The 25,456-nt window shown below is 39.1% G+C and overlaps 1 protein-coding gene across 1 annotated transcript in view; it reads left to right on the plus strand.

Annotated features, from left to right (window-relative positions):
• LOC140118565 (uncharacterized) overlaps positions 1-23,587 on the plus strand; it is a 65,151-nt gene extending 41,564 nt beyond the window's left edge. The window contains exons 40-76 of the mRNA XM_072136689.1: positions 8,971-9,179; positions 9,300-9,443; positions 9,588-9,744; positions 9,908-9,935; positions 10,017-10,122; positions 10,329-10,421; positions 10,630-10,693; positions 11,108-11,206; positions 11,328-11,431; positions 11,645-11,783; positions 11,985-12,103; positions 12,185-12,334; positions 14,159-14,329; positions 14,474-14,783; positions 14,867-14,937; positions 15,088-15,175; positions 15,408-15,525; positions 15,606-15,729; positions 15,844-15,980; positions 16,101-16,356; positions 16,449-16,691; positions 16,779-16,955; positions 17,048-17,193; positions 17,291-17,381; positions 17,598-17,987; positions 18,257-18,502; positions 18,643-18,839; positions 19,304-19,487; positions 19,564-19,729; positions 20,166-20,290; positions 20,397-20,705; positions 20,803-21,006; positions 21,145-21,270; positions 21,382-21,657; positions 21,771-21,866; positions 21,952-22,086; positions 23,475-23,587. Coding sequence (XP_071992790.1) covers positions 8,971-9,179; positions 9,300-9,443; positions 9,588-9,744; positions 9,908-9,935; positions 10,017-10,122; positions 10,329-10,421; positions 10,630-10,693; positions 11,108-11,206; positions 11,328-11,431; positions 11,645-11,783; positions 11,985-12,103; positions 12,185-12,334; positions 14,159-14,329; positions 14,474-14,783; positions 14,867-14,937; positions 15,088-15,175; positions 15,408-15,525; positions 15,606-15,729; positions 15,844-15,980; positions 16,101-16,356; positions 16,449-16,691; positions 16,779-16,955; positions 17,048-17,193; positions 17,291-17,381; positions 17,598-17,987; positions 18,257-18,502; positions 18,643-18,839; positions 19,304-19,487; positions 19,564-19,729; positions 20,166-20,290; positions 20,397-20,705; positions 20,803-21,006; positions 21,145-21,270; positions 21,382-21,657; positions 21,771-21,866; positions 21,952-22,086; positions 23,475-23,498 — 5,822 coding nt within the window. The 3' untranslated portion in view covers positions 23,499-23,587. The remainder of the gene's footprint in view (positions 1-8,970; positions 9,180-9,299; positions 9,444-9,587; positions 9,745-9,907; positions 9,936-10,016; positions 10,123-10,328; positions 10,422-10,629; positions 10,694-11,107; positions 11,207-11,327; positions 11,432-11,644; positions 11,784-11,984; positions 12,104-12,184; positions 12,335-14,158; positions 14,330-14,473; positions 14,784-14,866; positions 14,938-15,087; positions 15,176-15,407; positions 15,526-15,605; positions 15,730-15,843; positions 15,981-16,100; positions 16,357-16,448; positions 16,692-16,778; positions 16,956-17,047; positions 17,194-17,290; positions 17,382-17,597; positions 17,988-18,256; positions 18,503-18,642; positions 18,840-19,303; positions 19,488-19,563; positions 19,730-20,165; positions 20,291-20,396; positions 20,706-20,802; positions 21,007-21,144; positions 21,271-21,381; positions 21,658-21,770; positions 21,867-21,951; positions 22,087-23,474) is intronic.
• The last annotated feature ends 1,869 nt before the right edge of the window (positions 23,588-25,456 follow it).

Below are 25,456 nucleotides of genomic sequence, written 5' to 3' on the forward strand. Positions count from 1 at the left end.
TTTGGGGATCAGGGTGATTATTTTAAACTGATGGACAACCAGTTCAGTGACTGGCACAAACTGGAGCAATGCATGTAGCATTTGGTCTGAAAGACAAGCCTGATCTGCTGCATTAAAAATAGATTAGAAAGGAGAGAGTTTAGTGAGTGGAAGGCCAAATAGTATGGAATTACAGTAGTCTAGGCGAGAGTAAATCACTGCAACATTTAGCATTTTAGAGGTTTCAATTTGTGAGAAATGGGCGGATTCTAGAGATGTCATTGAGATGCAGGCGGCAAGAGCGAGCAAGAGTTCAAATATACGGTGCAAAAGAGGGGTCGCAGTCCAGCACAACCCCAAGACAGCAGGCTTATCCCACAGAGATGGAGAGGTCAGGGTTGGTTAGTAGATGGTGGAAAGACAAGAAGTTCAGTCTTAGAAAGATTAACTTTGAAGAAAAGAGAGTAAATTATGTTAGAGACAGCAAAGAGACAATCACTGGTGTTCTGGAGTAAGGCAGGGGTGATGTTACGTGCAGAAGTATATAGCTGGGTATCATCAGCACAGAGATGATAGTAGAAGCCAAATCTGCTGTTGTTTTGTCCAAAGCCGTCAATAATGAAAAAGGAAGAGTACCTAAGACTAAATTAAAACAAACTTTGCAAACATAAATTTTAACAAAAATTTAATAAATATAAAGGGGCTGGGGACAGGATCAGGGGGGACATATTTGGTGGGGGTATTTTTGGGGGTGACAAGTCCTCTTTAAGTTGAATTTATATGTAAGTTGGAACTTTATCATTGTATCCCCAGCCAGAATTTTTTTGGTCTCAGTGACAATTGGATTTTAAAAATGTTGGATTGCCATAAGAACCAGGACTAATAATACATCTTAATTGCAGACACCTGTGATAACTGTTATAACTGTTTATTGGAGCCTTAGGATAAAGTACAGTACATTACCAACATCCATTTGTAACTAGTAGTCGTCTAAAAGTTGGGTGTTCTTAAGTAGGGGACCGCCTGTACCTCAAAAATAGTGCAACCTAGTTTTACTGCAAAGTGCCATCCATTTTAGCCTTCACACTGTAAAATTTCCTCTTTGTGTTTAATGCCCCTTATTCTGGGATCCACAATTTATAATATCAAATGTTGGGGGCCTACATAATATTACCCCTCATTGTGTGGCCCCCACACTTTTATAAACACCCCTTTTCATAGCTTCCACATTATAAACGATCTAGCTCAATCATTTATTTATAGACTTTTTGACGCTCCAATAGATGTGAATAGAGAGTGGCTGCAGATGTGGGACCTGCACCTATCATGTATGGAAAATATAACCTGTGACTATGTCTAATTTTAGTCCCCACATCTTAAAATATCTAAAAGTGTCCCCATTTTTTATCTCCTCTCACTGTGCCCCCTTTCAACCTAATATTTTTGTAACTGGAATTGTTAATTTATTTTTTCCAATTTTCCTGAAATAAACAAGAAAAATACAACACATGGATTATATAGCAATGAATGACAAATGTAGAAGGACCCTCTGTACACAAGGTCTATACACAAGATTCTTTGAAAATTCAAACATCAACATGAAAAGTTAAACTGTTAGAAATCTGAGAGGAGACAGAATGAGTTCCTCTAGATAACCAATACACAGAAGACTGAAAAGGGGGAGACATAGAAGTTAAAGTGGGAGATCTAGGGCATTGGTGGCACATATGGATCGAGTTACTCTGCTTCACTTGCTCTACTTCCAGGTGGTGGACCAAAAAGAATCCCATGGAGCCCAGACAAGATCAAATTTGTCAACTTTAATTCTAGTAGAGTGGTCTGCCTGGGACGGGGGAGCAATTTGCTTCCATTTAGCAGAAGTGGGGCACTATGCTGCTGTCAAAATGTGAAATGGGAGTTTTGAGCTATGCTTCACTAGACCAGCTGGGAAAACATTGACCAGGTATGCTACGGGCTTTATAGGTATTGAGTGGCCCAGCACACCCCTAATGGTCTTTTCTACCATTCACCAATAAGAAAATATTGAGGCACAGGTCCAAAATATATTAGGTACATTCGCCTCCCCCCAAAGCCGCATTGCCAGATAATAATAATAAAAATTGAAAAGGCAGGGGGAGGGATAGATGCTGTGGCCCCTAGGAAAAAATTGGGGTGTATTGGGGCACTCCACAGTTTCTTCATCCATTTAGTGTAAGATGAGAGGGTAGACCACGCAGGGAATTTGGGTAGATGTGACACCCAGTAGTATTTCATGAGTGCCCGTAATACTTTTAAAGGTATGGGGACAGGTAAAGTTTCAAAACAGTATAAGAGCTTCAGCAGAATTGTCATCTTGATTGCCACAATTCAAAAAGTGTAGTAATCTGGCCACCTATTTAATAACTGTCTCATGGGGCCCAGTGAGGGTTAACAGGACGTTATATGCAAAAAGAGACAATTCAAATTGTCTCCCCCTGATCTGGACTTCACTTATATCAGATATGGGGGAAGTAGGGATTGATACGTCTGGCAATAGAGGTAAGTCAAGCCATCAGGTCTCCCTGTTAGGAGGTCCTTTAGGGTTTCATATAGCTCCTCTCCAATATTAGGGGCGTTGAGGGTCGCTAAAGCTTCTGTCAGCAGTTCAAAAAGGCATATAAACGTGCATGTCTCAGGACTGCAAGTTTACAATTGGAAGTAGTATGCACTAAACAATTTGGAGATTTCCATTGGGTCCCCTCTCCACCTAATAATGGCCCCTGATTGTAGCCCCCACACTAAATAATAACTCCTAATGTCCCTACTGATTTGTTTGCAGTTTGATCTATGAGAGTGTCTGGAGTCAGAAATCACAAGATTAAAGCCCTGGAAAAGCCCTTTGACCCCTTAATGACCACCGTATTGTGTTTTTGCTAGTTACATTACATACTGCATGGATGAACACTTGTTCAAGGCCAAGTTTAGAAAAATTTTAATTTATTTGTAATAATAATTAATTAAATAAATAAAATAAAAGTCCCCTAATCACAACATTTACATATAAAAACCAAATAAAGTATATAAAACACAAAATTTTTTAACATATTTGGTATCACCATGTCCGTATTAATCTGTAAAATAAATCTCAATCAATATTGAACCTGCAAGGTGAACGACGTAAAAAAACACAAAAAACTTCCTGTACTATATCATTTTTCATCAAATACCCTCACAAAAAATATTCCAAAAAAGTTATAAAATGAAAAGAACTGAAAAAAACAAACCTTTTTGCAAAAAAATGGCCCCCAACCAGATCTGTCAACAGAAAAATACAGAAGTTATTGAGTTATTGCCCTGAAAAGTTGTTGATACTAAAAAAATGTGATTTTCTCCAATATTTCTTTTGCTCAGTAAAATTGAGATAAGAAAAACTATATAAATGAGGTATCACCGTAGTCGTAGTGAACTAGAGAATAAAGATAAAATATTATTTTTATGTTATGGTGAGGGGGCAAAAAAGTGCTAAAAATCCAAAATAAAAATTGATGATTTTATTTGTGAATAAGCTATACACCCCCCCCCCCAAATGAATATCTATACATTGTATCTCACCCAGCAAATAATAAGCCCTCATATGTTCACATTACCAAAACAATTTCAATTTTATAGCTTGTACAATGTGACAATACAAATATGAATGGTGCTGCTTTCATTCTATGCCCGGGTGTGCGCCCATACAGCACATATGAGGTATCAGTACACATGGGAGATATTGGGCATCAAACTTTGCAGAGCATCTCATCATTTAATTCATTTTGAAAGTGTAATTTGGGCCTAAATGAATGTGTTTTCCAAAAAATGTTTTAAAGTTTCTAAATCGCACTTCCATTTTGTTTTAACCCATGTGAAACACTTAAAGGGCTAATAGACTTGATTGGGGTTGGTGGGGTTGGGAGGGGGCTGATTTAAAAAAATTACCAACATTTACTTACCTTTGCAGTCCCTCCCAGCATCCTGCACTGCTATCAATCCAGTCCATGCACCATGTAAACAAACAAACTGTTGAACTCAAGATGGTCTTGAGAGTTCAAATCTACTGGACTAGCACTGGCATATAAATCTAAAATTGTGGCTGAGTCTGTGACAGTGGCTCTTACCTTGGAACAAAAGGATATTGCACTCCAACAACCTGCCTTTAATCTAATATTTTTGGACACTTTACAACAGTGTTCCACAACCATTCCCTTGAAGGTCATGTGTGGTTTTCATTCCAGCATGTGGTTGTCCAGCTGATGACAAATATAAATAGTGTTGCACCAACATTACTGTAACTTTGCATCAAAACAAAAGCATGTAATGTACAGTAAAACCATTTGAAACACTACCTGTTTGTAAAGGCCAGATTCCATCCAAATATGCCCGGTCCGGTCTTTTTATACTTTATAAGCATGTGGATCTCTGTGCCGTCTTACAATAGCCATGTGTGTAGAAGAATGGATTTCTATACATTTCCATTAATATTTCTTTTGAAAATACAATACCCATTACTTATACATAGGGTCTATTTTGTCTTGAAATGTGAATGACATAATCACACAGATTTTTTTCTCTAATAGTAAAAAATGAGTGTCTTTGTTTTTTATGGAGCAAAATGCAGATCATTGTACAGCTACTGAGTCAAACAATGATGGCCTTTTTTTCCAGCCAAACACTTGGTTTACTGTATATTACTGAAAATCAAGATATCTCAATCTCTATGATCTTCTATTGGGGCTAGAAGTAGATTTGCACTTATTTATTGCTCCATGAGTTATTCAGTGCAACCCCTTTGAGCAACCCCTTTGCACAAAAAAATTGTATTTTAAAGGGGTGGTCCCTGAAGGGAAAGCTTCTTTAAAGTATAGTGTAATTGGAAAAAATCGGACAAAGGTTTTTAGGGAGCAGGTCTTCTCAAAGGGGTCATCATACAGAAAGGTTTCACTTCTCATAAATTTGACTTTACTGTTTGTCCACAGTAATTAATTGTGAACTGTATTTAAAACATGTACAGCATATTTGAACCCCAAAAACCCTATACGATCAGTACCAATTAACAGGGTCTATTGACACCCAAAACAATCCATTGCAGCCTGCTTTCCCCCAAGAGACTGTCACTGCACTTCTCCTAACATTTGTAGACTTTGTCCATGCACTCTTTATTAAAGGGGTTGTCCACTTTCAGGAAATAATTGATATTGTTTGTGTAGTAAAAAGTTATACAATTTTCTAATATACTTTTTGTATCAATTCCTCACTGCCCTGTAGATCTCTGCTTGCTGTCATTCAACAGGAAGCTTAAATGTTTACGTCCTGTGCCTTGATTCTAAATGACAGCAGGCAGAGATCTAGAAACAGTGAGGAATTGATACTAAAAGTACTGGAAGTCCTCAACTTAAAGGGGTTGTACACTTCCAGCAAATAATTGATATGGTTTGTGTAAGGAAAAGTGATACAGTTTTCCAATATACTTTCTGTATCAATTCCTCACTGTTTTCAAGATCTTTGCTTGCTGTCCTGCTATAGAAAGCTCCTATGGTTACTTCTAGTGGATTGAAATCTGTCCATGGTCATACAGGTGCATGGCTCATTAGTATAACACAAAGTTATCAAAATTGTGTGATACTAATGAGCTGTGCACCTATGGGACCATGGACAGATTTTTATCCACTGGAAGTAAACATAAAAGCTTCCAATAGAAGGACAGAAAGCAGAGCTTTCGGAAACCGCAAGGAATTCATGCAGAGAGTATATTGGAAAATTGTATAACTTTTCTTAACACAAATCATATCAAATATTTGCTAAAAGTGGACAACACCTTTAAGAACGCCCAACTTACATGAATCTATACTGAAAGTATATTTCAAAATTGAATTTTCATTGCAAACAATATAAATTATTTGCTAAAAGTGGACAACCCCTTTAACAGACAGCACTGACATTACTTTTTCTACGAACAAGTAGCATCATGTCAGTTAAAAAATGTATGGGGTCTTTGACATTACAGGATCTGGCTATCCACTGACTGGTGTCACCTGTGATGTATGTTGCTTTTAAACACATATAGCTATTATTTTAGGGAAACCAATGTTCATCTTTTTGAGTCAAAGTTCTCATGAAATTCAGATTGAATTCCAGTTTATCCACTTTGATTAATTCAAATCCTCAGCAACAAATGATGTTGAGAACACATGGCCACTAAGAACAGTTATTGGCTATAGTGATCGGGCGATGTTTCATGACAGCCAAGAAAATAAATCCCAAGCAGTGGGAAAGGAACAAAGGATTTACAATGCATGAGTATCATTTTTATTTCTATTTTTCCAACATACTGATCACTTAAATACAGTCTAAAATTCAGCTGAACTAGTTTAAAAGCCTTTAAAATGTTACTGGATTACATTCATTAAATTCATATTTGGGAAAAAAAAATCTCTCTTCAATAAACAAGATACAATTTAGAGGACATTCATCTTCCCTTATGATGCAGGAATATAATAGTTAACACAATGCGTATTGTGTCCAGCTGCATCTTAAAATAACTTTCAGAAACAAAAGGTTGTGAAGACAGAATATTGCAGTGAGGAGTGAGTTCTCTGTGTAGACAGCTCAAGGCCGCCTCATTTCCTGAAATAGCTCCTCACTCTCTCTCTCTGCCCATTGTCCTGGCCTCAGGAATGCACACAAGTGGATCCTAAATCCAGCTCTAGCAAAGGGCAGTGGGGTCAAGGAGTGACGAGAGGGGGTAAGGGTGTGAAATTTTAAGAGGTACCATCCTGTCCTTACATGGCAAACCTTCTTTTTTTGTGTCACTGTCAGCCCCACACAATCTACTCCATGTCATTGAGGAGTTGTGTTACACAGACGCACACACTTACGCACACACCCCCACCCTGAATGAAGAAACAATGGTCCATAGGTGAATGGAGCTGGGCTGGACAATAGATTTAGGAAAAGGAGGGGGGCATCCCACAATAGAATTAGAAAGATTACATGCTCCTAATAAGGCATGAAGATGAGAGTATAAGAGAACAAAAGGGACCACATGTGCTATTGTCACCAAGGCAGAGGGAGCAGCCAGGTCTGGGGTAAGTCCATTGGGCATACACATAGAGGGACCCATCTCCATTCTTTATTTCACCAATGACTACTCATGACTACTCAAAGGGGTGCACTCTGTCGTGGCAGTGTAGAGGGCGCCAGATTCATGAGGAACGGGTTCCAGAAATCCTGAATCTGACGCCCTCTGTACACTACACAGGCAAAGTGCATATAGTGAAGTTAGCAGTGTTCTTAGTAAATGTGCCCCATTGTTTCTCAAATTGAAAACCTCCCACATAATAGTGGCTTAAAACTGGGGCCCTGTCCAAGATTTTGCAATTATGTCCCCACACACAATACACTTCATTATGCCTATTTAGAAAGTTATTTTCAGTATGGGGTCATAGGGGGAGATGAACAGGTTAAACAGCAACAAGTTGCAGAATTATAGTCATTAGCAAAGATTAGCTTGCTGTTATGGCTTTTTTAGAAAGTCTATATTATATTTTAATAATACCAATTGATAGGATCATCTTTTTATTTCTAAACAATCGTTTAATTTAGAGGGGTTTTCCATATCTAACAAGTCAAGATTTAATGTCTATATGTAGAATTTCATGTGTTCTATATCTGAGAATCTATAACAAAATGTAAGGGTGTTTGTACTCTCTGCTTGTCTGAAATAATTGGTTATGGACCACAAGTCATTTTATTACATGATAGCTAGAGATGTAACATGCAGAACTGAAGCAGACTTTTTTATCAGTCATTTTTTCCTTGCAGTCTTATAAAGATATTTTGAATAGTGGAAACATATGGGGAGTCTGTAACATCAATATAGAATATATTTCCCTTTCTACAGAAATAAGTCTGATAAATGTAATATAACGTTATATACTGTTCTTGTTATCAGAAGATGTTATATTGTTAGTAATATGTATTGGTCATTTGTTATATATAACTATATTAGTAAATGCAGAGAAGCAGCACTCCTGGAAACGTCACTGATTTTATACACTTAAGGTACAGGTGCCAAGTTTCAGCTCCTCAATGGAACTATTTTCAAGCATGGGTGAATAAAATAACTTATATTTCCAGGAGAGTTGCTTTTCTGCATTTATTTGACGTGAGAGTTGGGTGTACCTGAGACCTGTACCCTAATTGGGACCCATGATGCTAATTGTGCTGCTTGAGGTTTTTTTGGCTTCTCTTGAATAGTAGATATGATAGTACTTTACTCATCTCCACCACCTAGGTTATCTAACTGACACTCATCTCATGGACTTCTTCCATCTATAAATAGCTATGTGCCCGTTGTCTGCATCGTTTTATCACTGGGCCCTTATCACTTCTTCCTTAAATATGTTCACTGTTCTGTCCCAGTCTCATCCTCGCGAGCTGCTATTTCAAACTTATTCCTCTTTATTTTACAGAACAAGTCTTTTCTCTGGTCTGTTAACAAGGTGAGAGAAAGTAACCATTATAACACTGTATCTTTAATACTTGCATCTTCCTTGCCCTTCTTCACATACATTGGGGGTACAGTTACATTTCCATACTGTGGATAGCCATAATTAAATGGATAAAGCTAAGTGAACAGACAATATTCAGACATTTTAAAGCCTTAAGAAAGCCGTCATGGTCATACACCAAGAATGGATTTTATCTATCCTCTTCTATACTCTCCAAAATTTGTCAAGCAGTTGTTATACTGCGAATCCCAACATAGCATAGCAACCATAGGCTACTATGCCATGCATGGATTTTGTAATTCTGCATAATTTGAGAGACACATGATGGAGACCATTGGCCTGAATAATATTCACTTCAAAAAGGTTGAGGACCTTATTGTATAAATGTTATAGAAGCAGTGATAAATCTTCCCCAATGCATATATCTACATATCTATCATAACCATATATTTCACTCCTGCAGACTTCACAATGGGTGATGCAGCTATGGCAGATTTTGGGGCTGCTGCTCCCTACCTCCGAAAGTCTGACAAGGAACGACTAGAGGCCCAGACCCGTCCTTTTGACATAAAGACTGAATGTTTCATCCCAGACCCTCAAGAAGAATATGTAAAAGCTAAAATCACTAGCCGTGAAGGAGGGAAGGTGACAGCAGAAACTGAAAAAGGAAAGGTATGAAATAATGTGAAGTTAATAATGTAAAGAGTACAGCTGGTAATAGTTTGTGTTGCGGTATCTTGCACAGTTATAAAATATATAAATTTTGTCTCTTTCTATTTTTTTTTATTCTAGACAGTGACTGTAAAGGAAGGGGATGTTCACCAACAAAACCCTCCAAAGTTTGATAAAATTGAGGACATGGCGATGTTGACCTTCTTGCATGAGCCTGCTGTTCTGTACAACCTCAAAGAGCGTTATGCAGCCTGGATGATCTATGTAAGATATTAGACACGTGTTTCTGATTATGCTACATTGTAGAATCTGGAATTATCTGGAATTTGTATTCATGCAATTTATGCAAAACTATAAGACTAGGTAATAAATACAATTGTAGATTAATTTTATTTTCTGTCCTCCTAGACATACTCTGGACTGTTCTGTGTGACAGTGAACCCCTACAAGTGGCTTCCTGTGTACAATGCAGAGGTTGTCGCTGCTTATCGGGGGAAGAAGAGGAGTGAAGCTCCACCTCACATCTTCTCCATCTCTGACAATGCCTACCAGTACATGCTGACAGGTTTGACACATTCATACTTATTTTCTTTGTAGCATGTCTCGTGGTTCTGTATCATTTAGATTCTTACCATTACCTTGAATTAGTCCATTTCAATAAATGCATCACATATAAGATGTACTTACAAAAAGAGATACTCAGTAGGTTTTCTTCCTTTTTTTCACAGATCGTGAGAATCAGTCCATCCTTATCACGTGAGTTTATCCTTTGTATTGTCTTGTTTATATCATTCAGAGTTTATTTCCTGCATTGCTTATTACTTTTATGCTCCTTAGTGGAGAATCTGGTGCAGGAAAGACTGTAAACACCAAACGTGTCATCCAGTACTTTGCTAGTATTGCTGCCATTGGAGGGAAAAAGGATGCAGCCAGTGCCAACAAGGTAATTGACAATACAGTTAACTGGTTTGTGAACTGGAAGTACAAAATGATGGAAGGTTACAGTAAAAGGGGCAATTGGCTGACCAATATTCTTAGTAGGAATATACTTAGCAGAGAATAAATGTCATGAATGAGAGAATAACTGGCACATAAGGTATAACATCAGGTGAATGCTTCTTTCCAATAACCTGTTTTACTTCATTCTAGGGAACTCTGGAGGATCAAATCATCCAGGCCAACCCTGCACTGGAGGCTTTTGGCAATGCCAAGACTCTGAGGAATGACAACTCCTCACGATTTGTAAGAATTATTTTTTCGATTCCTTTGTTTTCTATGCTCTCTCATATTTTTTGTGTTTCTCTATACACGTCATCTATAGTTTATGCTCTTCTTAGATTTTATGCATGTTGTCTTGTCTTGGCTTCCTTTCTGTATGCTTACTTCTGCCAATATCAGTGGGGTTTACTTCTTCTGTCTCTGTCTTTCTTCCTGTCTCCACACTCTTCAGGGTAAATTTATCCGAATCCACTTTGGTGCCTCGGGAAAGCTGGCTTCTGCTGACATAGAAACATGTGAGTTCGTGCCCTGTCATCTTTCCGGAGCCAGTAGATCAAAAAGAACTTTTGCTTATAAAAGTGACTCAAAAAAAAAATAGCAACACATTTCATTTTCATACCTATGTTACTGAATATCATTGGGCCACTTCAGAAATCTTTGGTTTTTAATGAGTTGAATATCAACATACTATTCTCTAAGTATAATGTGGAACCGTCTTCCAGGGAAGCTGTAGAAAGGAGTCAATGGATTCCTTTTGGCCTATAAAGATCAGAATAGTTAAAATGTCTCCTTTAGCAAAGTCAACGTGACAATTTAATAAAAAGAGATGATCTCATTTGAGATGAAAGTCCTTTTTAACCTGCCAGTTTCATCCATGTTGTATGTCCACATTATTCTTTTCATTCAGTCAAATTCTCCCTTCTCCCCAGATCTCCTGGAAAAATCACGTGTCATCTTCCAGCTGAAGTCTGAAAGAAACTATCACATCTTCTACCAGATATTGTCCAACAAAAAGCCAGAACTTCTGGGTGGGTATTTTCATTGTAAAACATTTATTGTTTTTTATCCAAATGTTTTATATAAAATCATAAAGAATAGGTAACTCTTATTAAGCTATTTCCTAATATTATTTGTGGTTCTTAATTTTAGACATGCTTCTGGTCACTAACAACCCATATGACTATGCCTACATCTCCCAAGGAGAAGTCACAGTTGCCTCTATTGATGACGCTGATGAACTCATGGCAACAGATGTAAGAAATATTATATAACATGAAATAAATAAATTGCACTTTCCATAGTAATGGGGGTTTTACAGTGGAAAACGCAAGTTTTAGGATTGTGATTTACAAAGCTTACAATCTTTTCTTTTCTATCCTATCAATTTTATTATCACTTTATGCATTCTTTAAAAATGTTCTGCCTGGTTAATATTTTTGCTTTGTGTTTAATCTTCCTGAAAACAGAATGCCTTTGATGTTCTGGGCTTTACAGCTGAAGAAAAAGTTGGGGTCTACAAGCTCACTGGAGCCATTATGCATTCTGGAAACATGAGGTTCAAGCAGAAGCAAAGGGAAGAGCAGGCAGAACCTGACGGAACAGAGGGTAAGATGTGTAGATATATGTTTGAAGACTCAATGCATTAAGTTTGCTATGTACTTATGCTATTTCTATCTCAGATACAGTGCAACAAAAATATATTTGCTAAGCACAAATATATAAGTATATACAAATATATAGGTATATGTTGTAGATGATAAATAACCCACGTTAAGGCACTGTTACATTAAGTTTTTTGTAATTCAGAGGCTGACAAAGCTGCTTATCTTATGGGCCTAAACTCTGCTGACCTCCTGAAGGGCTTGTGTCATCCTCGTGTCAAGGTTGGAAATGAATATGTCACAAAGGGACAAAATGTCCAACAGGTTAGGAATCACTTTTTGTAAACCATTTGTTCCTCTTTCTTTCCCAGCCCTTTTAATTCTATAAAATGTTTCTATATTCAGGTGTACTACTCCATCGGTGCTCTGGCCAAGTCAGTGTATGAGAAGATGTTCTTATGGATGGTGGTAAGAATTAACACCACTCTGGAGACCAAGCAGCCCAGACAATACTTCATTGGTGTGCTGGACATTGCTGGATTTGAGATCTTTGATGTAAGTGTTTGGTAAGCCTCTTGAAGAGGATACTATACATGGAATCATGAAATGTTCGGATTATAAACCTTGCAAAAAATGTCAAAGAGCAAAGTTACTCATGTAAAATATATATATATATATATATATATATATATATATATACACACACTAAGTGTGATAGTAATAGATATGGAATCTCGTAAAAGTGACTTCAAGTGAGCCTGTCACTCTCCAAACAGGACTGTCTATGAGTCAATCACTAATGTCTGCCAGCCCCAGTATATTGCCAGCCCCCTGTCCCCAGTATAAAGCCAGCCAGACCCCTATATGTAGTCAGCCACTGCCTGTATATAGCCAGTCAGTCCCCTATATATAGCAAACTATCCCCCAGTATATAGCCAGCCACTCAGACCCTATATATAGCCAACCAACCCCGTTTATAGCCATCTTGCCCACAGTATAAAGCCAGGCAGTCAGCCCCTGTGTATAGCCAGCCAGTCCCCTGTATATAGCCAGCCCGTGTGCATAGACAGCCAGTCCCCTGTATATAGCCATCCAGTCCTTTGTAGATAGCCAGCCAGCTCCTGTATATAGCCAGGCCTCTTTATATAGCCAGCCAGTCCCCTATGACTAGACAGCCAGTTCTCTGTATATAGCCAGCCAGTCCCCTATATGTAACTAGTCAGCCCCTGTATATAGCCAGCCAATCCCATGTATATAGCCATCTTCCCCTGTATAAAGCCAGCCAGTCCCCTATATATAGCCAGCCAACACCTGTATATAGCCAGCCAGTCCCCTTTTTATAGCCAGCCAACCTCCAGTATATAACCAGCCAGTTCCCTGTATATTACCAGCGAGTGCCCTGTATATAGCCAGCCCCCTGCTCAGCACATAAACTCTGTACTCACCTTTTCCGCTGCCCCAACTCCCCCACCCCTCCCCGCAGGTCCACTAATTGATCCAGTACCGCCGAGATTGACAGGTCCGTCCTCACTGGCAGTGCACTGGCAGTGCTCAGATCCTGGGGCTTATTTACTAAAGGTTCCGTGGCCGCATTTTCGTCGGGTTTGCGACTTTTCTGGGATCGCGCCGGGAAATGTGTCACACACGATCGGATTTTAGCGCATCGGCGCCGGCTTTCATGAGACAGAAATTGGGGGGGCGGCCACCCCCATTTCTGTCACATGAAAGCCGGCGCCGATGTGCCAAAATGTTGGACTGTCCGACGGATTCGGACAAACCGCAGGATTTAACTTTGAATTTGTGATGCAAGATCAAGCACTTACATGTACCGGGAAGAAGAAGGTGAACTCCGGCGGACCTGATCGGGGAAGCGACAGATACAGGGCACACTATCTTAGTGAATCACGGCAACTGTGCATTGGAGTCAGGGAACACACCTCGGGGATCGCACAGGGACAGGTAAGGAAATCTACCCCAATGCGTCAGCCCCAGGTTGGGAGGGATCAAGAAGAGGACCTTTGGGGTGTTGGAAAGGTGAGCACAGAGTATATTTTTTTATATACCCGAGTATAAGCTGGGTGGTGCTTTTTCTGCCCAAAAATTGTGCTAAAAAAACTTGGCTTATACTCCAGTATCTATGTATTATCTATTCTTTAAAAATGAGCCCTACATCTCTTTTAAGAGATGACTGCTGAGGTCAGAATATGGACATTACTTGTAAGAAAATATTTAGCCACCATTTGGCATAAGATGTTCTTTATTCAGTGAAATATTTTGAAACTTTTAACATTTTGAACTTCTTTATTTTATTTGTATATTTGCAACTGATATGTGTTTCTCATTGACCTTCATTTATTCACCATGTGTTTCTATATGTAGTTTAACAGCTTTGAGCAGCTCTGCATTAACTTCACTAATGAGAAGTTACAGCAGTTCTTCAACCACCACATGTTCGTGCTGGAGCAGGAGGAGTACAAAAAGGAGGGCATTGAATGGGAGTTTATAGACTTTGGCATGGACCTACAAGCCTGCATTGATCTCATAGAGAAGGTGAGAATAGTTAATCAATGGAGCTGAGAAGCTCAATGCTAAGACTAGATTACCATGTGGAAATGTAGCCGTGAAAGCATTCATTTGACCAGTTTCTACTTAGATTAATTGCAAGGCATATCTGACAGAAATCTCTTTTCACAGCCTATGGGTATCATGTCCATCCTTGAAGAGGAGTGCATGTTTCCCAAAGCCTCTGACACGACCTTTAAAGCAAAACTGTATGATAACCACTTGGGAAAATCCAACAACTTCCAGAAACCAAGGAACATCAAGGGGAAACCTGAGGCTCACTTTGCTCTGGTCCACTACGCTGGTACTGTGGACTATAACATTTCAGGCTGGCTGGAGAAGAACAAGGACCCCCTGAATGAGACTGTAGTGGGGCTTTATCAGAAGTCATCTCTCAAGCTGCTGGCACATTTATTTGCCAACTATGCTGGTTCTGATTCAGGTATGATCTCTTTCAAATATTTCATCTCATTTTGTTTATTGAAAAGTGAAGGTCAATGGTACAAGTAACCTTTATTCCTACAGACAGTGGTGGCAAAGGAAAAGGAGCAAAGAAGAAGGGTTCTTCTTTCCAGACAGTGTCTGCTCTGCATAGGGTGAGTCTAAACTAGATGTCTATAAAAGCAAAGTCAAGTTACTATTTGAACTTTAATGATGGTGACAAATTTAATGTATATTAAGTTTGTCGCTTATATGTGTTTTATAAGACCATATGATTTGGTGAAAATTATTTTGTATTTCAACAGGAAAACCTTAACAAACTAATGGCCAACCTGAAAACCACTCACCCACATTTTGTGCGCTGCATCATCCCAAATGAAAGGAAGGCTCCAGGTAATGTAGTATGAGTACTTGCCTGGCCACCGTCTAACACTTTTTCAGGACATGTCAGGATGGTGGCCTGCACAGTACAAATGTACTGGAGCTACTCAGATCCTTTCATGATTGGGGATACCAGAGGTTGTCTCTCACCAACCCAACATTTAGAACCCAGAATACCACTTTACATACAATCTACCGCTTATATCCACTTACATTGTATTCTCATATTGTGTTTTTCTGTCAGGCGAGATGGACAATCCATTGGTAATGCACCAGCTCCGTTGTAATGGTGTACTGGAAGGCATCAGAATCTGTAGAAAGGGATTCCCCAACCGAATCCTTTATGGTGACTTCAGACAGCGGTAGGTTGTTATTCCTAATAAGATTTGCATTATATGTCAAATATAATTGAACCCTGTACTTAGCATTTTATTTTCCATAGTTACCGAATCTTGAATCCTGCAGCCATACCTGAAGGGCAGTTTATAGATAGCAGAAAAGGAGCAGAAAAACTTCTTGGATCATTAGAGATTGATCACACTCAGTACAAGTTTGGGCATACAAAGGTGATACTACAGTAACATTACAATTCCGTTCATGATCTAAGATGATAGCATAGATAATAGCTATTTTTTTATTTTATTCAAATATCAACTACTAGATATTAAATTCCCTCCTAGGTATTCTTCAAAGCTGGTCTTTTGGGTCTGCTGGAGGAAATGAGAGACGAAAGACTCTCACGAATTATTACTCGAATTCAAGCACAGTCTCGGGGATTATTGATGAGAAGGGAATTTAAGAAGATTTTGGAGCGAAGGTAAATTTGACAAAATTAATGGCTTTATGGCTCTATATTTCTTTAAATGTAGAACACGAGATGCAGTTATATTATAGTGTTACTGGTTTTCTAAATGTACTTTGCATTGTTTTTCCCCAGAGATGCTCTTCTGGTAATTCAATGGAATATCCGTGCTTTCATGGGAGTAAAGAATTGGCCATGGATGAAGCTGTATTTTAAGATCAAACCTCTACTGAAGAGTGCAGAGACAGAAAAGGAAATGGCAAACATGAAGGAAGAATTCCTGAGGTTGAAAGAAGCCCTTGAAAAATCTGATGCAAGGCGCAAGGAGTTGGAGGAAAAGATGGTCTCTTTGCTGCAAGAGAAAAATGATCTGCAGCTACAAGTTCAAGCGGTAAATATGAAATATGACATTATAAAACAATATTTTTGTTCCAAGGTACAAAATAAAATTACCTGGTATATTGTTTCTACATTAAATTATAGGAGCAAGATAACTTAAATGATGCTGAGGAGAGATGTGACCAACTAATCAAAAACAAGATCCAGCTAGAAGCCAAACTTAAAGAGCAAACAGAAAGGTTGGAAGATGAGGAGGAGATGAATGCAGAACTGACTGCTAAGAAGAGGAAGCTGGAGGATGAGTGTTCTGAGCTCAAAAAGGATATTGATGATTTAGAGCTCACCTTAGCCAAAGTGGAAAAGGAGAAGCATGCCACAGAAAATAAGGTGATCATTCTTTGGGTCCACATTAAAAGAAATCATGCTTCTCTTTTTCTATTAGCTTTTATTTGATACACATATTTGATATTGTAGGTAAAGAATCTGACTGAAGAAATGGCAGGTTTAGATGACATTATTGCCAAACTTACCAAAGAGAAAAAGGCTCTCCAAGAGGCTCATCAGCAAACCCTTGATGACCTTCAAGCAGAAGAAGATAAAGTCAATGTTCTCACCAAATCAAAAGCCAAGCTTGAGCAGCAGGTTGATGATGTAAGTGACACAAATCTGTTAACCTGAGCATTTAGTATAAAGCAAAAGAGTTGGATGTGTTCATCTAAATGCTGACCGCTTGTTCGTCACAGCTTGAGGGATCCTTGGAGCAGGAGAAAAAAATAAGAATGGATCTAGAAAGAGTCAAGCGTAAACTTGAAGGTGATTTGAAATTGACACAAGAGAATGTCATGGATCTTGAAAATGACAAACAACAGCTGGAAGAGAAGTTAAAGAAGTCAGTAGAATGCACTTAATCAATAACATTTAGTTAAATATAGACTTTTGTATGTTTCCTACATTGTATGCATTCTATTATTATATTCCTGTTACAGGAAAGAATTTGAGATAAGCCAGCAAAACAGCAAAATTGAAGATGAGCAATTACTTGGCATGCAACTGCAAAAGAAACTGAAAGAGCACCAGGTATACACAAGTATACACACATATTTTACCAGTATCATCATATTGCCTGTCAACTGACTGGCTTAATGGTTTAATATACACATTACCAAGTTACACTAGGGCCTTTTAAGATACATTGTGGTTGACCAGTTTTCACACTTTTAAAAAAAAAAATAACTGAATTTGCATTCATTGTGATAAACTCATAATTGATGCATGTATTTTACTTCACTTAAGGCACGGATTGAAGAGCTAGAGGAGGAATTGGAAGCAGAGAGAACAGCAAGGGCTAAGGTAGAAAAGCTTCGCTCTGATCTTTCCAGAGAGTTAGAGGAAATCAGTGAGCGTTTGGAAGAGGCTGGAGGAGCCACATCAGTGCAACTGGAACTCAACAAGAAGAGGGAAGCAGAGTTCCTGAAACTCAGAAGAGATCTAGAAGAGTCCACTCTGCAGTCAGAGGCCACTGCCGCAGCTCTAAGAAAGAAGCATGCCGACTCTGTGGCTGAACTCAGCGAGCAGATTGACAACCTTCAGAGGGTCAAACAAAAACTGGAAAAAGAGAAGAGTGAACTCAAACTGGAGCTAGATGATGTAGCATCCAACATGGAACAAGTAGTCAAGGCCAAGGTGAGAAAGGGAGATTAAATCTTCTACAATATATATATTGTGTTCTCTTTAGAGCCCTTACTGATATTCACTTATTTGGCTAAAACATGTATTTCTTAAGTGGAGCTTGGAATTTTATTTTAATACTATTTAGAATGTAAATGTGGATGGAAGGCTAAATTATATCACAATACAATATATTTAGTGTAGTACATGTGTATTTGCGCTGACTGAAGATATCAGGAACTATGTTTTCATTATTTTAATTCATCGCCATTTTCTCTGCACAGGCTAACTTAGAGAAGATGTGCCGTACTTTAGAAGACCAAATGAATGAACACCGCACCAAATATGAAGAGACTCAAAGATCACTAAGTGACTTTGTCTCACAAAAGGCAAAGCTGCAAACAGAAAATGGGGAGTTGTCCCGCAGACTAGATGAGAAAGAAGCATTAGTATCTCAACTTACGCGAGGAAAACAAACTTATACTCAACAGTTGGAGGACCTTAAGAGACAACTTGAGGAAGAATCTAAGGTAAAGTAATAAATGTTGCAAACTGTCCATGACAGGTGTCATGGATATATAGATGTTGTAGACAAATTCAGTTTGTAACATGAAAACACATTTACCGTTTCAATCTAGTAAAGTAGTTTTATATTATTTTTTGTCTAAAGGCTAAAAACGCCCTAGCTCATGCTCTACAGTCTGCACGCCACGACTGTGATCTGCTTCGAGAGCAGTTTGAAGAAGAACAAGAAGCCAAAGCAGAGTTGCAAAGAGTTTTGTCTAAAGCCAATTCTGAAGTGGCCCAATGGAGAAACAAATATGAGACTGATGCCATTCAAAGGACTGAGGAACTAGAGGAGGCCAAGTAAGTGAGGTTCTTTAAACACCTTAATATTTACCTTGCTTTCTATATGGAATTAACATATATTAAATGTATTTATCTGAGGCCATGCATCATATTTGTTTCTTTGGTTTGGTTGATGTTTTTTTTTATTTTTTGTTGAAATTTGCTTGGCTCCATCCCTTCATTGCTCTAGTAATCCACTGCTTCTCTAACAAAGGCAAGTGCCTGAATGCATCCCAGCTTCCTTTCAACAGAGAAGCTTTTTGCTTGGATTATGTTTCATGCTTCTGTATAAGACGAGCATAAAGCTTGTTTGTTCAAAGGCTCTACTTCATTTTGGGCGACTAAGGTGGGTAAAACGATTTAGAAAAAACGCATGTTTGTATTTGCATGTGTGAGGTTTGCTCATTTATCCATGGCTGCTAGACACTGGTTCGACTTCAAAATCTGGAAACATGTAAACTGCAATCCATATTTTCTGGTAGGAAGAAACTGGCACAACGGCTTCAGGAGGCAGAAGAGGCTGTAGAGGCTGTGAATGCAAAATGCTCATCTCTCGAGAAGACTAAACACCGTTTGCAGAATGAAATTGAGGATTTAATGGTTGATCTGGAGAGGTCAAATGCTGCATCTGCTGCTCTCGACAAAAAGCAAAGGAATTTCGATAAGGTCATTATTAGTATATAATGAAAACAGATATGGGTTATGTCTTATGGTCCATTTGTAACAAACCTTTATTATTCAGATCTTAGCAGAATGGAAACAGAAATTTGAAGAATCACAGGCTGAGCTAGAGTCCTCTCAAAAAGAGGCCCGTACACTAAGCACTGAGCTCTTCAAGTTAAAGAATGCCTATGAGGAATCCCTGGAGCATCTGGAGACTTTAAAGAGGGAAAACAAAAACCTCCAAGGTATGCTTTTTAAGCAGTTCCTTATGCGGTGGGTGTCTTACATAGCTGACACCTGCCGACCACTACCGAGGTTGGTGCAGTGGCAGTTAACCAGTTAGACCTAATTAAATTGGCATCACTGTGTTTGTACCGACCCACTGAATAAAGGTGAGGTGTTTGGACCATACAGGAAAATATGTAAAAACAAAGCCCATAGCAATATGGTGAATCTGCAATTTTTTTGGCAATTCTAACACATTTTTTCCAGCTGAACAAAATATAAAATGAAATTAAATGAAAAGTAAAAAAAAAAACTTTTTGCAACTTTTATATGCCAAAAAATCCCAAGCTCTGGATATCTGCAGAATACTGTGAAATGTTATCCTGGCAACGGAAATAGGGTAAAAATTTTTACGTTTTAAGTGTGGATTTACTTCAAGTAATTTTTTTTTCATAGAGGAAATCTCAGACCTAACAGAGCAACTTGGAGAGAGTGGAAAAAGCATACATGAACTCGAAAAAGTTAGAAAACAACTAGAGCAGGAAAAGATGGAAATCCAGTCTGCTTTGGAAGAAGCAGAGGTAAGAACATGGCAGTGCAGTATTTGAGCAAAGTTCTTTCAGACATTGAGATGTAATCGTCATTTTTCATGATTATAGCCTAGTAAAGTCAGGTTTTTATTTTTAGGCCTCTTTGGAGCATGAAGAAGGGAAGATTTTGCGCACCCAACTTGAGTTCACTCAGGTTAAGTCTGAGATTGAACGTAAATTGTCAGAGAAGGATGAAGAAATGGAACAAATCAAGAGGAACCACCAGCGATTAGTAGAGTCACTTCAAACCTCACTAGAAGCAGAGACTAGGAGTCGTAATGAGGCCCTCAGGATTAAAAAGAAAATGGAAGGAGACCTCAATGAAATGGAGATTCAGCTTAGTCAGGCAAATCGTGCTGCAGCTGAGGCCCACAAACATTTGAAGGTGGCACAAAGCAGTCTTAAAGTAAGTTATCATGTTGAGATTTATGCATGCTCATGTGGGGCAAAATGTTATCAGATCTTAGAATGTATTCTTAACAAACGCATATTACTTTTCATAGGACACTCAAATTCAGTTAGATGATTCCTTGAGAGCTAGTGAAGACTTAAAAGAAAATATTGCAATTGTGGAAAGGAGAAACATGCTGCTCCAAGCTGAACTTGAGGAATTACGGTCCCTGGTGGAGCAGACAGAGCGGGGGCGCAAGCTTGCCGAGCAAGAGCTGATAGAAACCAGTGAGAGAGTCCAACTTCTGCATTCTCAGGTCCATTTTTGATATAACTCCAAACTCCTCAAATAATCATACCCCAAAGTTTTGTTTCCCAGACCCCTTTTTAACAGAATTAACCTGCTACATTTCTGCATTTTTATTTATTAACTTCATCAAATTTGTACCACACAGAACACAAGCCTGATCAATCAGAAAAAGAAAATGGAATCTGATATTTCCCAACTGCAGTCAGAGGTGGAAGAGGCAGTTCAGGAATGTCGCAATGCAGAAGAAAAGGCCAAAAAAGCTATTACTGATGTATGTATCTTGTAAACCAGAAATTCAAAGTATTCAGCTCTTTGCCATCCGTAAGCTAAAATGAAATAGATTTAGATATAATGTACTTTTTACATGTTCTTCCCATGACAGGCTGCCATGATGGCAGAGGAATTAAAGAAGGAGCAAGACACCAGTGCTCATTTGGAGAGAATGAAGAAAAATATGGAGCAAACGATTAAGGATCTTCAGCAGCGTCTTGATGAGGCTGAGCAGATTGCCATGAAAGGTGGTAAGAAGCAACTGCAGAAGCTGGAGGCCCGAGTCCGGGAACTGGACAATGAGCTGGAAGCTGAGCAGAAGCGCAATGCTGAATCAGTGAAGGGTGTGAGGAAGTATGAGAGACGCATTAAAGAACTCACTTACCAGGTACGGCATAAAGATGAAGGGTTCTTGAGTAAGCAAACTTGTGTTGAGTTCATGTAAAAGGTAAATAATTACAGTCGTATGGGCTTATGTATATCTATCCTTTTCCTCTGTAGACCGAAGAGGACAAAAAGAACATGGCTCGCTTGCAGGACCTTGTAGATAAGCTACAACTTAAAGTGAAAGCTTATAAGAGACAGGCAGAAGAAGCTGTAAGTAAATTACATTACCCATCAGATCCTGTCTTTTTTGTACTTTTGCTTATTATAACCAAATTTTCTTTGAATTTACTAATAGGAAGAACAAGCCAACACAAACTTGGCCAAATTCCGTAAAGTGCAGCATGAGCTTGATGAAGCAGAGGAACGTGCAGATATTGCAGAGTCGCAAGTCAACAAGTTGAGAGCCAAGAGCAGAGATGTGGGTGGCAAGGTCAGTGTTCTCAGTTTTCATGCACTTTTTAGCATCACATTAGTAAGTTCGAAATAATGACTCAAACTAATTAAAACAACACGATTCTGTTATGTTAAAACTTATTGCACTGATTACAATGCGCCTGATTCCCCAGCTACTATTGCTTCCTATATATGCTACGACCAGTGGTGTTTCATCACTCTATAAACAAAGGCACGCATCCCTTTGTTGACCAAATGAAGTAATTCATCAGTTTTAGTGTAAGAGAGTAACAGAACATCTATTATGTATTCATAAAGTAAAATGTAAGCAAGCAAAGGAAAGTCCTTGCAAAGTATCATTTTAGGACCACAGAAATCCATAGTAGTGATAGAGTAGCTTGGAGTTTGCAATATGCTAAATTATTTAAATAATGAATAAAAGGGCATCTTCCACCAGGATGAAGGACTGTATGCAAATTAGCCTGAGGCGCTCCAGGTTCCATAGTTGTTAATGGGGCCTGGAGCCCCTGAGGCATATTTGCATACAGTCTTTCATCCTGGCGGTAGATGTCCTTTAAAGCAAACCTCTCACCAAGAATGTAATTTTTGCATGGTGACTTGTCCCAAAGCCTTTATTTCTTGTTGTCTGACTTTCTGCCAGCAGCGGGTGGCAGCATTCTACCTATCCTCTACACTCATCCAGCTCTCTCTGCCCCTCCCTTTTTCCTGTCATGTTCATTGAGCAGACAGGGGAGGAGGATGGTGTGGAGACTGTGACACATTGCAGCAAACACCCACTGCTAACCCCCCCCCCCCCCCCCCATCGCAAGTGTTCACTAATGGTTTGCCGACGACACCAGTCAAAATACGGTGGTATGTGCCATCGTGTTTTTGATTGTAACTCCCTGGGACTCCATTGTGGAGCGACGATCAGCATCGGGTCTTTCAGCCTTGGGTCGATCAGCCTCGGGTCTTTAAAACAAAATTAAACCTATATAAATTTAGTATCACTGTGATTGCACTGAACCAAAGAATAAAGAAGACATATCATTTGGAGCCCAAAGTGAAAGCTGTAATAACTGAGGTGACCGAATGCATTTTTTTTTTTGCCAATTTCCCCAGATTTTAGTTTTTTTTCAGCTTCCCAGTACATGAAATGAAATAATAAATACTGAGAAGTACAATTTGTTACACAGAAAATAAGCCCTCACAAAGTTATAGATTTTTGAAGGTCGGAAGAGAAAAATGAACCAAAGAAAAGCCTGCGCCACAAAGGGGTTAAAGTAGTGCCAGCATTCAGAATATAGGTTATTAAAACCTGTCACCAGCTAAAAATTACATTGCTGGTAATAGATTCACTTTAAAATATATACATTTCATCATTGTCTAATAATATAGTAAATATTCTTCATTCTTTCTCCACAGCAAAAACTCCATGATGAAGAGTGAATCTGTTCCTAGAAGCTATCTTATGAAACTACTGTACATACAATGTAAACATAACCCAAATAAAGAGTGTCTGCAAAATGCAACCCTCACTGAATGTTTAGAATATCTTCTTTACACATTCATGCCTATAATGTACTTTGTATGCAATAGCTTCTTCTTCTTTAAACAGAGAATTGCAAAGTTTACACTCACCACTCAGGCAAGTCTTGATAACTTTGAGCTCACATTGTTCTTAGCACACCTCGATAGTTGTGTCTCTCCTTTACTTGTTGAATGTACTCCAATTTCTGTATGTACGTGTGTGTGTGTGTTTGTATCCATCTAGTAACATACAAAATGAATTGAAGAAAAACATTTTCCTGGCACCTCTTGATATCTCAAACTTTAGGGAGAATATAAGCAAACTAAACCCACAGGCAAAGGATATGCGTGTAACAAGTATTTGCTTATTTGTTGGCTGATTGGGTGATAATTAGAGCTTTTGTGAAGGTTCTGCATCATAGAGCCTATATAGGCTATACACATTTCCTTATTCCATGCCAACTATCTAATATGGTTGTGTTCTGACTCTTACTTAAAGGCAGATGGGAGATAGTAGGATTAGAATTTTAAAGGAATTCTACCATCAAAATTAAGCATGTTATTCATGGCCTCTTTCCTTCTAAAATCAACATTTAAAGGAAACCTACCACCACAAATCTACCTATAAAGGTAGATCGGGTGGTAGGTGAATCAATGGGACGTGAGGAGAGCCCTTTTAAGGGCTAATCCTCACGTCCCCGCACTGTTTTATAAACTTTTATTACCCTAATATGTTAATTTACTTATGCGGCTACTGGGGTGTGGAGTAGCCGCATCTGAGGTTACACGAGGCGGCTACTCCACGCCACGGTAGCCACATTACCCCTCCTACTCACCATGTTCGGCGCGCAGCTGCTCGTAGCTGCGCGCCCTCGTCCGCCGATCCTGCCGCCTGCGCATGCGCAGAACAGCAGGCCCGCGCCTGCGCAGCCCCGGCTTCAGAGCAGTGACCGCGCAGGCGCGGGCCTGCTGTTCTGCGCATGCGCAGACGGCAGGATCGGCGGACGAGGGCGCGCAGCTACGAGCAGCTGCGCGCCGAACATGGTGAGTAGGAGAGGTAATGTGGCTACCGGGGCGTGGAGTAGCCGCCTCGTGTAACCTCAGATGCGGCTACTCCACGCCCCAGTAGCCGCATAAGTAAATTAACATATTAGGGTAATAAAAGTTTATAAAACAGTGCGGGGACGTGAGGATTAGCCCTTAAAAGGGCTCTCCTCACGTCCCATTGATTCACCTACCACCCGATCTACCTTTATAGGTAGATTTGTGGTGGTAGGTGCCCTTTAAAATGATGCTAATAAGCCAGAAGGGCTCTTGGAGTGTTAACAGACCCCTCTGTGCTGTAGCTTCACATGCTGTTAAAGTGTGCAGGGCACACTTCCCCCCTCCCACTGCATGAGATTACAATAGGCAGAGGAGGAGGGAAGTGCTGAGGGAACAAGGAGGAGGGGAGACATGCTCCTGAACAATGTAACAGCCTGGGAAGTTACAGCACGGAGGGGCTGTGGGAACGCCCCAAGAGCCCTTCAGCTCAACTGATTTGATAAAAAAAACTATATACAATTCCACCTCTAAATGTAATATATATCATACTTGCCCCTTGAATTGCTTTAAACACAGCGACTTCTCATATTAATTGTATTCTATACAGTGCCCTGAATCATATGATATATAGAGAGACTCCATTTTAGTGCATACACAGTCCCTCAAATAATATTCTACAAGCCTTAATTACATTATATAATAATATTATGTATTATATAATGTGAATATATATGTACATATATTAATACTTTTATTGTATATGTTGCTCCATAATTAAAATTACCGTATATACTCGAGTATAAGCCGACCCAAGTATAAGCCGAGGCACCTAA

This window comes from Engystomops pustulosus, chromosome 1, assembly GCF_040894005.1.
Source record: "Engystomops pustulosus chromosome 1, aEngPut4.maternal, whole genome shotgun sequence".
In the NCBI taxonomy this organism is placed as follows: domain Eukaryota; kingdom Metazoa; phylum Chordata; class Amphibia; order Anura; family Leptodactylidae; genus Engystomops; species Engystomops pustulosus.